Source organism: Pleurodeles waltl, chromosome 6, assembly GCF_031143425.1.
Source record: "Pleurodeles waltl isolate 20211129_DDA chromosome 6, aPleWal1.hap1.20221129, whole genome shotgun sequence".
NCBI classification, from domain to species: domain Eukaryota; kingdom Metazoa; phylum Chordata; class Amphibia; order Caudata; family Salamandridae; genus Pleurodeles; species Pleurodeles waltl.
The window spans coordinates 1,316,794,056-1,316,806,563 of NC_090445.1; the positions used below are offsets into that span (position 1 = coordinate 1,316,794,056).

Here is a 12,508-nt window from a genome sequence, read left to right on the forward strand (position 1 = left end):
TTCCTTTCATAGTATTTCCCTAAACCCGTCCTTCTGCCAATTTGTTTTCATCCCCATGCATGGCCAGTCTACAGAGACAAGTTCTACTTTGAGAGATGACAAAGCAAATAACTGTATTCCTTAATCTAATTTTGAGCAACGCTTAATTTTCTATTTTAATTAAAACGTAGTACAAAACAGTTGCTTGGCTCACTCAGAAACTTTACTTTAAATGTTCTTCATCTATATAAATTCAAAATCAGTATATCTTTGTCACTAATTCAGGGCATCACCCAGCAAATAATTATTTTCTCTGTTTGTTACTGAGGTGCTATTAAGTTTAAATAGTCCAATTTAATATGTGCTTTGCTCTGAGCTGCTTCCAGGTGCATCTGCTTCAGAACCCCCTCTAGGTTATGAGCTGTGTTTTGAGCTTTTTCTTTTGCTTCCGATTTACAAATAAAAATAATCATGTTGTGTTGCATCTGTAATGTTTCAAAATCATTTCACTTGAAAGAAGATGAGCTGCATTTACTGCTGAGTTTGTGATGGCTCCAAAATACCAATTACCATTAAAGACTGTCAAATGAACAAAAATGAAACAAATTTACCAATAACAGTTACGCTAAAATCTAAAATTACGTTTGCCTCAAATTTTACACACCTTTGTACAATAGAATTACATAGCTGATCATATAACCAATCTACTGTATGTTCTAGAGCTATCCACTTTCCCAGACATAATAACAGTTGCACAGCAGAGTCTACATTTTGCACATGCGTATGCCACCGGAAGATAAAGGGGAGTCTGAGTTAATACCTTGTCATAAAGGAATTTGACATTGGTTTTTAATTTAGCTTATAGGCAAATTATTTTGCACCAGGTTTCCAAAGTCAAGAAACTCTATAAATCAAACACAGTCAAGCAAAATAGCCCTGTTTCTTTTCATCTGTGTAGAGCCGCAGCCCATAATTTGACCTGTGTAACATTGGAAAGCCTTTGGTATGGTTTCTCACATAATTTTGGTAAAATACAAAATAGGTGCAGAAATATCACTGTATTGCCACACAAAAATGGTTCTAAGAAAGCCACAGTATATGTAAAGCAGTCAAGTATGTTGTATGCCAACTATTATGTTCAGCTACAGAATGATCAAACCTCATGCCAGTGGGTGCAAACATAAGAAAGCTCCTAGTGTGTTCTGTATATTTGACATTACCAATTTAGCTTTGTATTGTTCCAAGAATCAAGCGCTGCTTAAGAAATTATGGCATTGTCTTATATGGAAACATGTTAAATTAAACCTCTTTAAAAGACACACTTGTTAAAAATATAAAATTGTTCCTCAGTAAACTTTCTTCCCAACATAGTAACTGGAAGTAACAGTAAAATAATTCTTGGTTTCTATGTGTTGCCTTTGAGATAACTATTTTAATACAGTGTAAGTGGATTAGTATTATGGATGTTCATACATTATTCACCCATGTACATCACAAAGTCCACCATGAATGGCAAGCAATATTTTCAAGTGTGCCCATTTCTAAAGAGGTTTGATTGCCTTTAGATAGCAGCCATGTGTAAGGCACTAGGGGCTAATATTGTATGATATTTGAAGTAAAGGCTGTTGTACATATAAAATTAAATCAGCTCAGTATTCATATTTCCAACATTTATTTGATCTAGACAATTTAAAATGCATCATAATTATGTACTCTAAATTGACTACTAAAAATGTCTAAACCACAAATTGAAAACTAGGTGAGCAATATCCAAATGTACTATTAGCCTTTATTTCTGATCCAAGGGTTGATTTCCACATGGAATGCCTGCTTCCTGAATATTTTTAAACCTAACTAATGATCTCTGTATGTTATAATTTTAGCAAGCAATACATATTACTAGCATATTAAGGCACTGAATGAGATGTGAACCTTGTTTGGCTTGGCATGCAAACCTGCAGAGAAAACATTTAAACACATGACTGTCCCATAAGTGGTGAAGTTGTGTTTACACCTATAGGTTAGATATTCAGAAAGGTGTGATGCTCTAAGTCATTGTCTGTGATTTACTATTTGACATTGTTTAGCAATTATTCAAATTAATGTCTTACACCCATTGAAGCTATATAAAGGCCTCTAACATCTTTTCATGACCACAATCTCAAGAATATAATGGCAGCAAACAAGTCAGTTTTGGTAGCATTAGAATCCGTGTATCCATTGTTCTAAACATTTTGATTTATGTGCTCTAGAGTATAAGGTATTTTGTACACATGATAAAGTGCAAAACTACACATGCTTTGTGTGTCACTTGTGATTTCTTTCCAATAGTATACTTAAATGTTTTTGCAGTGCTCTTCATCCACTCACAGCTAAGACTCAATTGTATAAATATCCTTCAAATAAAGTCAAAATAAGAGGTTGGTATTATGGATAACATAATCTCAATTTTTGTTCATGAATAAAATAATTATGACTTGAAATTGTTTAGCGGAAGTAGAAATAATAATGAAATGGCAGGTAATCTGGGAAAAATATTGACCAATTTGTTTCATTTAACATTTCCTTAAACAGATTTTGCCTTTGATCAAAATTAAACAGGGTGTCTTAAATACATCAGTAGTAATGTGAGAAAAGGAAACAAAATCTGTCTGTAAAAACGTTCCCACTGACAGATCTCAAGATTCAGATGAAAAAGGCGGAATCCCAATCTGTTGACTGCGACCTTCTAAAAAAGAGGACAGGAAATTCCAAGCTTGACCATCAATGCCCACTGATGACAGACACTTCAGGAGGCAGACATGGGGAACCGAATCAAAGGCAGTTGATATGTCCAACATAATCAGCCCTGCCCTACCACCTCCACCTAGTATAACTTTGATATACTAGCTGACCACCAGAAGCGCTGTCACAGTACTACACGTGAGCCTAAACACCGATTGACTGGAATGTAGTTATTTTTTGTATTCAAGATAACTGAAAAGTTGTGAGTTAACATATTTTTCCAGAATCTTAGATAAAGCTGGGAGGAAGGAGATGGGTCTATAATTCGCAGGATCCTCTGGATCTGCTGAAGAAGGGTCCTTTAAAAGGAGAAGGATTCTGGCTTGTTTCCAACTGCTAGAAACCTTAGTGGAGTCCAGTGAGCCATAATTACATTTTCCTTGTACTTAATCAGTGCAGTGAAGTGATATTATCATGTGTATTCATGCAGACACACATTTAAATCATGTTAAATGTGTGGCAGTTTTTTACTGCATATTTGCCATACTTTGTTTTACAGTGTAGGATATTCCATAAATAAGGGTTTAAGTAAAACTGGGTGCATATGGGTACTTACATCATGCGTTATAGCACATGTAGGCTTACAGACCACAATGAATGAATGGATCGTTCTAAACAGCTTGTGCACCACTATGCGCCAATGTGAGTGTGGAGTGTAACAAATTAATAGTTTTCCAGTTGCTGTATCAATGATCCACTTGAGCCCATCGTTCAGACAGATGGAGCTGCAAGTTTCTGATTTGTGCTCATTCGACCCACAACAAATCTGTTTAACACAAGTGAAACATATTTTTAAGAGCAGAGGATTATATTGTTTGGCTTAAGAAGAACAATTATAACTACTTCTCCAGTTGTACATGCAATGCTTTTTGATTTATGATTAAAGCTCACCACTCCCAATGTGGGGGAATATTGGTGATGAACCACATAAGTCAGTTTGGAGCAGATATGTGAAACTGCAACCTCTAATGATACCCAGATGCAGATGCAATTTGAAAAGGCATTAGACATCTAAAGATGATTCTACAGTCTGTTGTCTAGGTGCAAAATCTATTATATTTTAATATACTCTGAAGATTTCCTTGTCTAATGCTAATCATTAGTTAATGGTTTAAGGTAAAATTGAAAAAAATAATGTTCTGCAAATGCAGACCATAGTGATAATTTATAATTTTGTAAGTCAAAAAGGTTGTTTTTTAAATAGAGAGCCATTAATATTACAACTCTAGTGGCAAGGAATTTTTTAGATATGTCATTAATGTGATAGCTCCATAACCCACCCACTTGACAAGGGAGCAAAAGGCATGGTGCACAACAACCAATAATACGTTCTGAACACTTTGTACATTCTTCTATTTCTGCCAAATGTCTACTCTGTCTTCTCAAAGCTAGTAGGTTTCTTGAAGTTGCAGTTGGTTCTGAAACATTGTTCATGGTCTTTTTGGCATGTATTCATCATTTTGTGGTCATGAAAAGAATTGTTATGTCCTTGCGGGTCTTGAAACAAAAATCAACAAGTCACTGGGACACTTCGTAATCACAAGAAACAATGAGGCTCTGTGAGCATGTACTGTATGTAGTCTTTTTTTAGTGTGTTTGTGGTGTTTATGTGAGAAAGTATTTCATATATATATGTATGTTTATATATATATATATATATATATACATATCTATATATATATATGAAACAATCTTCATAGAATTTAAATAGAAATGAATATATAATGACTTAATGGTGATCTAAAAGTTTATAGCTTAATTAACATCAATAATCAAGTCATTAAATGTGTGCTTCCTATTCCAAGTTGTATAAGTGTATACAACATAATTACTAACTAAAAGAAAAAAATCTTTACTTCTATTTTGTTGATGACTTGAATTTGTAGGTCATCAATGGGCATGTAAATAATATTGTTTTAGTTGCTAATTGTATCTGTGAACTTTATTTACAGTTAGTTATATCGCAGCTGTGTATCTGCAATAAATGCCTGTGATTTAGTTTTTTTCAATGTTATCTGCAAGTGTGGCATTTTGGTTTTGTGGGAAAGGCATCCCTATCTTTTTTGGGCACCAATCTATCATGTGCCATTTTTACCATGCACCCTTTTCTGCATTGCAGTACGCTCCCTGTTAAAGATCCTCTTGTAGACAGTGCTTCTCCAGTATATCAGGCTGTACTTAAAAATCAGAACAAAAGTGAGGATGAGATTGATGAATGGGCACGCCGTGCAGCCAACCTTCAGTCCAAATCTTTCAGAGTCCTTGCCCAGATCACAGGAACCGAGTACAGTAAGTAATGGCTTTTTACATGTTACTTTTTAAAGTAATGAGCATGGCACTGAAAAAAGTACATCAATAGTAACTTTGGATATAGCTGTATGACATTCAGCAGCCGGTAGTTGCCACCCGATATCAATTAAGGAACGTAGAATATCATAGGTGTCCTCACTTGTACTTTAGAATTAAATGTTTATTTATGGAACACTTTTGTAAAAACGCTAGCCAGTGGTAATGGGTTATAGAACAAAATAGTTGTACTAAAAATCTGTCAGAGAAAGTAATTGATTTTTTGGGCTTCTGTGCAGTGTTGTAAGAAGTTATTTTTACAGAACCAACTAAATGGCACACATTATATTGCGATGTCTTTCTGAAAATCCCTTTTTCTCATTGTACATTCTCAATTAGTTTGCATTTGTACTATCCTGCCTGCAAGACATATGCTTCTTGTCATGTCAAATACATGTTTGTATCTAAAATGCGTTCAGTTTCTTCTATATGACCTAGTCCATGATAGACTCAGCAGAACGCATGTTAGTCAAAAAGTCAACCATTCTTTAACAGTTAAATAAATTAATACAGGAACCTTATTGGTCTTAGTGATTCAATGTTTGTTTTACTATTAATATATCAAATTACTCAATAAGTCATATTTTCTCATAAGCATTTAAGGGCTCACGTTTGTGCTATTGTCTATTCTCTTGGCTACCTGTAAATAAGAGAGCAGCACAATATGCGGTTTCAGTACAAACATTCTAACATAGTGATCTTAATTTGCGTCACATTGCACTAACCTGTGGCACATACAGTTACTCGTAAATTAAATAATTAATGGTTTTGATCTTTTCTGGGTCAGAAACATTGTCTGTATACTATAGACGTCCCTACAATTGTAGAAGGCCATCAAAGCGGGGCATTTTTATCTGTTTCGGACAATTTTTAAGAGTAGATTATTGTGTAATTTGTAATGTATGTAATGCTTCAGAACAAAAGATACGAATGATTACAAATTTCATCTGGTTTCTTTAACTTTAGTCATTTGACAGTTATAGATGCTCATCTAACTTATTATGCCTTTTCTTTTCAATTTTCAGTGCAAGATCCAGATGAAGATGCTCTCAGGCGAGCAAGGTAGGCGACTAGCAGCAAACACTGGGGCCTTTCACTTAACCCTAATAGATAATTAGTGCCAAAAAGGAAAATTAATTTGAAAATAAACCAAGACATTTTTTTCCTTTGGCCCTTAACAAACTGGCTCATTAATAACTCATATTAAATTGCTATCAGCTGACCATTTGCCAATTTGCAATCATTCTAAACAGCAACTAGTTTGCCCAAACAAATTGACTGTGCACACTATAAACTATATTGCAGCCGGTAACCATCAAATGATGTTGTGGTAGTGTTAAAAGGAAATGAGCAATTTATTTGGATGCCATCACTGCAAAAGCCTTCATGCTGCGGTAACTGGGTAACATGTTTACAAATTATAAGTTGACACACATAATGGGGACCTCTGCACAATGCTACCCAAAGCAATGGGAGGGCATTGACTCAGAATTTAGATTGTGGATGTTACAGTTTTTTCAAAGCAAAACATAGGTGCCTTTATACAGTAATTGTACTTATGCAGTTTTATAGGTCTGCTTTTGATCATGAAAATATTGGTTTAGAAGTGAAACAAAATGTTATAATGCAGTCTCAAATAGAAACTGCCCTGTTAACGATGTTGTGGTTGTGAGAACAAGTGATTGGGTCCGTGTTATCCTTAAAAACTATTGGACAAATACAATTTTATGCTTGCTTCTCAGAAAGGGGCATGTTGCTAAATGTGTATATATGAGAGCTGTGGGGCATTGCTAATAAGTCATGCATAAGTGACATGGGGTTTACACGTTCAACCAATGTCAAAGCTGGGTTGCTGTTTACTGTGTGTTCAATATTTCGCAGAAGATTTATCTGATCACAGGCTATTTAAATTATACAGGCAACACAAAAGGAGGATGAACGGAGTACTGAAACTTTTCAAACACTCACCCCCAGTCACAGATATGGGTTAAATCCATTGTTCTTTTGCACACCATCCCAGCCCAGTTTGGACACCCCCATGTGCCAATCAGTCTTGACCCTTCTCCCCATGGGAATAGTGCAGCCTGAATCCATTTGATTTCCACATATATTCTACCGGAGAAAACTTTTGACTGGTACAAATGAACCACTGACTACAGATATCATTTGAGAAAGTAGACAAAATTACACATGACAGATCTTAAATCAAGATTTTCACTTGATTAGTCAGCAAGTAATGGAGTTTGTTTCTGAACAAAATAAATCCTTAAAAGTTGAACTTTATGAAAATGTCAAACATGCTTATTCAGTGGACCAATTATATTGAGACAATAGAATTTTGATGTGCCTTTAGTTCAGTTCTAGGCATAGTTTATGCTCTAGGATGCAGGTGGTTTCCTGGTACTTAATGTGCCTGTATATGCCTCAAATAACATATTGCTGAAAATAGAAACACATCCTGAAGTAATATTCCAAGAGACCATAAACATTTTAGGTGTCTTTGCTGTTGTTTCCTACATTCTTACTTTGTGACCTACAAAATTCTATCTTTGTGAATAAGGTCACTTTCTTGTATTTCTACCACTAAAGGCAGACAAAAAAATAGTATAATTATTATTGCTTCTTTGGAAAAGCCCCTTTTGTACATTGCAATATTTGCATACATTTTGTATGTTCTAGAAACAAATTAAAATAATTTACTTTGTCTGTGCTCTCCCAACTAACTGTTACTTCACCTAATAGAGTGCACATGTAGAGAAGACTTGGCACTATCTTTCCCATATCAGATAAAACATATGCAGCACACTACATTTTACACTGTTTTTTAAAATCAGCTCTGTTCCTGTATCGGTGTTCCGTGTTTAAGCTGTAATGCAATCCACTCCTAAAGCATAGTCGATATTCATAACATTCTTCAATGGCCATAAGAATGTTTGAAAGTGTAGGATTAGGCCAGGGTAAGGGACTTGTGTACACCTTTTCCTATGTGAGCATACTGTTCACTTGTGGTTCTAATAAAGTATAACATTTGTGCAGACTACTCTACAGTGAAGCACATAAGAAGTCTTGATTGCCATTTTACTGTTGAATTTGGTTTTTTTCAGTACCATTTGTAAAGAGGTTGAGTTGTGTTAATCCATAATGGTAAATATATTCATGTTCCAGTGTCATGACTTGCTCTGGAAGTGAAAACAGTTGTTGCTAATGTTTACATTGGCATACTGGCATTGCAGTCACTTCATACAAAAGCAGACTTATGAAAACTAACCAAACAATGTTGAAAAGGCTTAGTCCAATTTAATCTAAAAAATTGAAATCAGTCTGGGCATTTATGCTGAAGGTAGATCAATCCAACTCTCTTTTGGGTGGTCAACACGATAGGGATCCAAATAAATTGCCATTGTTGTAGGCAGGGGAGTGGAGGTCACATCCCTAATCCCCTTTCTCTTCCTCCTCTTTTCTTTTTCTCTCTCTCTTTCTCCATGCCACAGGGAAAGGTTTGAAACGGAACGTAACAGCCCACGCTTTGCCAAGTTGCGCAACTGGCATCACGGCATTTCTGCACAAATCCTTAATGTTAAAAGTTAAATGGCCACATGCAACAACAATAACAAAGCAGAGACTTACTATCAGAATGTATTGAAAACTAGTGGATAGTGATACAAATATATTAAGATAACGTGCAGGGGAGGGGTGGATCTTTGAGTTGGGTGCCTGCCTGTTCTTTTGCTAGTCTTACATTTCTTACCAGCTTTGTATCTCTAACATTAAAATCAACAACAGTTTTTCAAGATTGTCAACAGGTTATCTTTTGTTTTGCCTTTTGTTAGATCTATGTAGGCCATATAAGCATTGATTGGGAAAAAGTATTTAAATATTGTACTTTTTTTCCTATAAATAAAAAAGATGAAAAGTACACATTGTCAGGCTTTCTTTGGGGGAAGGTGTTATTTTCAAAGGAGTGATGGAACATTGATTATAAAGAAGGGGAAAGAAAATCTTGCTGAGCCATGCCCTAATTTTGTTTGGTACTTTTTGTCAAAAAAATATTTTTATTAGAAGGATGTGCTGCAGAACGTTTAAAAAAATTACTTATTTCACTGACATTAACTCCCCATTGATTAAATAAAGCAATCAGAATGCAATAATGAGTACAAAGACTTTTGTATTGATAGTATGAGGACAAAGGTCTGAGAAATTGATGAAATATTATGGACTACAACCTAGGTTTGCTCTTAAATATAACAGTACCAGAGTTCAACTAGCCAACCGAAAAACTATTTAATTATGGACAAATTTAGTTTTAATTGACAGAGAATATTTTTTGAAGATGTGTCATGGGTTAACAAATGCCATTAAAAGCAAACAAAAATAGAACAACATTAGATACATTTGGCAATAAAATTTAACATGTGCATACTTATAGATTTATATATGGATATCTATATAACCACTTATTTCTATCTGTATTTATTGTGGCCAATTATATAATAATACCTAACTATGTTAGCACTCATGTATCATGAAGCACAGTTTTGTATAATATTTCTTTGCTAAAGTAGTTTTGATTGCACTTCAAACGCAACCAATATATTCTTTGTATGTCCATGAGGTAGAGATTGAGTCAATGACTTACAAAGAATGTATGTACTCCAGTTGATAAATTTACAAAGATTGCTTTATTTGTGTCTTGTGAAAGTAATACTTGCAGCCTGTAATGGTCTGTGTGCCTAATTTAGTTTTTATTTGGACAAACGTTATAAAAAATGTAGAGTTACACCAACAAAAACATGTACAGGTAACTTTTTAAAATGCAGCTTGATGGACACAAGATGTACATATTTCCTTTAAACTGAAAATATATTGCTTTTAAAATACATGGAAGTATGTTTGTTATGAACATAAACTCTATAAACTAATCATTGAAGCAAGGTATTTTTTCTTCACAATTTTCATAAAGGGCAGGTTGGCTCCAAGGTTTCCTTTCTGAAGTTAGTGTTTTGCAACAAGTGGAGGCAAATGGAGGGATGTTTGTGAGGGTAGAAGTAATGTAATGTAACTTTGCACAAAGGTACTGTTGAATAGCTAGTATGCGATTGGATAAATTAGGAAGCAAACAAGAAAGCTGGCCAATTGGTAGCTTGCAGTGTGGTGTTGAAAACTGTGTTGTACAGTCTTTTAAATTGAAGGTTCTGCGCCCTTCATTTTGTTTGCACTTACTAATACGACATCTGTAAATAGTAGCAAATGCTTGTTTTATCTGAAAATAAAAAGGTTTTGAGTCAATATAAAATAGCAATGTGCCTATTTTATCAATCAAAAAGAACTGTAAACCTTAATTTATGTAAAATCTGATTTCTATGGCTTTAGACCTAGTTAGTGATGCATGCCAAATCGGATTTTCTCCAAGTATTGTTTGGCACTGATACAACAAAACTCATGGATGTTTGCCTACTCTACAGACACTAGATGGTCACTGGCATCGTCCTTGCTGTCTGGCAAAACAGTGATTCTTGAATTGTTTATAACAGTAGCCAGAGCAGTGCCAATAGCAGTCATATTCAAATGCACATTGTCACACAGCAGTAGGGTCATCTGGCTCTTGATGGGTCATAACAGGGACGAGTTAGTAGGTTAAGTTATTTGGAAGAAGATGGAGAGTGACAGACCGATGCACATATTGTGTGAAGAAACAAGGCATTGCTTAAGACGGCTAGGCATCTTAAAATTGCTACAAGCTGCTGATTAATATCTAATTATAAGCTTTTGAAACATAATTACTCTATGTTCAAGCAGTGATCGAAAGAGTTTAAATTCACCTGGTAAAACTGGATTTGATTCCATTGTCACACATCCTGGTTTACCATGTTACAAATACAAGCTGCATTTGGGTTTGTAGCAACTTTACATTCAGATTTAATGTTTATGATGCAGCAATTATGACTTGTCAAATGAATGTGTCCACATCTTAAACTATTCTACCATTTCCCCAGAATGGTTCAAATCTGATGGACAAAACACATGCCTTAGGGGTCATTGTCCGAAGCACAGTCTAGGAAACAGATGTCAGTATCACATCTCACATAGGTCTATGGATATCCAAATTAAAGATGTAATATGATGCCTGACATACTAGTCTGAGGAAAATAAGATATTTCCACCATTAGCACAGAGAAGCCAGTGGGTTTTAGTGTTTTTGACGCTAATGGGTTGTGCCTGGTAATTGGTGTAAGCACACTCACTCGGTGGCAAAAATATACTCTTCTCCCCTTTTTGCATCACACCTGATATGCTAATGGAGAGAAGAAAGCAGTGGAGAACCCACAAAGCTAAATTCCATAAAAGCAGTACTTTGAGGATTCATATGTGAATGCTATGCTTTTAACAGCACGCTGCTTACATTAGATGAGCAAATCATCCCCACCAACATAGACCGCAAAAGAGATATGAAAATGCAACATGTTTCCTCAGTGAAAGCTGCTCACCTCTCATTAAATTCATTTGTATTAATATGGGAAATAAAATCTGTGCAATAGATGTAAATCATATAAAAATTTGTAACATGTCAGGGATTATCTACAAATTGAGTCTTCAAGTTACAGAATTTACGATAACATGATGATAGGATTCATGCATAGCGCAACAGTTACACCGAGGGCTGTCATGGCACTGAAGATGTAAATACATGCAGAGAGATTTAACAATGTTTTAGTAAATGTTTCACAGCTTGAAATTATTTTAAATTGGTGATTTATTAAAACTCAAATAAGACACTGGAAGGCATCTTCAGAGCAATCTAAGAAAGTAATAGGCCAAAATCTGGTGGTGTGCCTAACTAGTGGAATCCCTAAATTGGTCATTTCCTGACCTTACAAAATATGATCATGTTCCCTGGCAGCCCTCAGATTTTCAAAGTCTGTAATAGAGTAGGTCAGAATAGATCAGCATTCAGTTACTTGTCAAATGCTTATGCTGACATTTGTCAAATTTCCAAATATTAATAGCCAGACACATCATTTTAATGCTAACGCATTAAAGGCATGAAGAAAATCTGAAAACACATTTTGAGTTAGGTTACTAGGCACACCAGTGCACAGTCTATTTTTTAACTTCAAAATTATATTTGGGCAGAATATAGTACAAATTCCAAAATAAAAGTTCAACGGGTGGATCCTCTGCTACATAATTTGAGGCCAAGAGGGAACCATGCTTTCATTAGCTACCTCTTCCAGTGATTAGGCTGTGCATCTATTTTGATTCAGCTAAAAGTGAGGCATTATGGTAGATCAAGACACAAAGATTAATGTCTACTGGTGCTCTTTTCCTTAAACATACAATGGCAAATGCCTGTCCTCAAAATACCATTAGAATCAAATATGTGCGCTCTCTCATTGATACA

The 12,508-nt window shown here is 35.1% G+C and overlaps 1 protein-coding gene across 8 annotated transcripts in view; it reads left to right on the top strand.

Moving 5' to 3' along the window:
• LDB3 (LIM domain binding 3) overlaps nucleotides 1-12,508 on the top strand; it is a 508,962-nt gene that overhangs the window by 283,291 nt on the left and 213,163 nt on the right. For 7 of the 8 annotated variants that reach the window (XM_069240605.1, XM_069240599.1, XM_069240600.1 and 4 more), the window contains 2 exons: nucleotides 4,883-5,052; nucleotides 6,135-6,171. In XM_069240605.1, the coding sequence (XP_069096706.1) occupies nucleotides 4,883-5,052; nucleotides 6,135-6,171 (207 nt within the window). Of the gene's footprint in view, nucleotides 1-4,882; nucleotides 5,053-6,134; nucleotides 6,172-8,600; nucleotides 9,026-12,508 lie in introns of those variants that run through there. The other variant, XM_069240607.1, reaches the window with a different exon arrangement.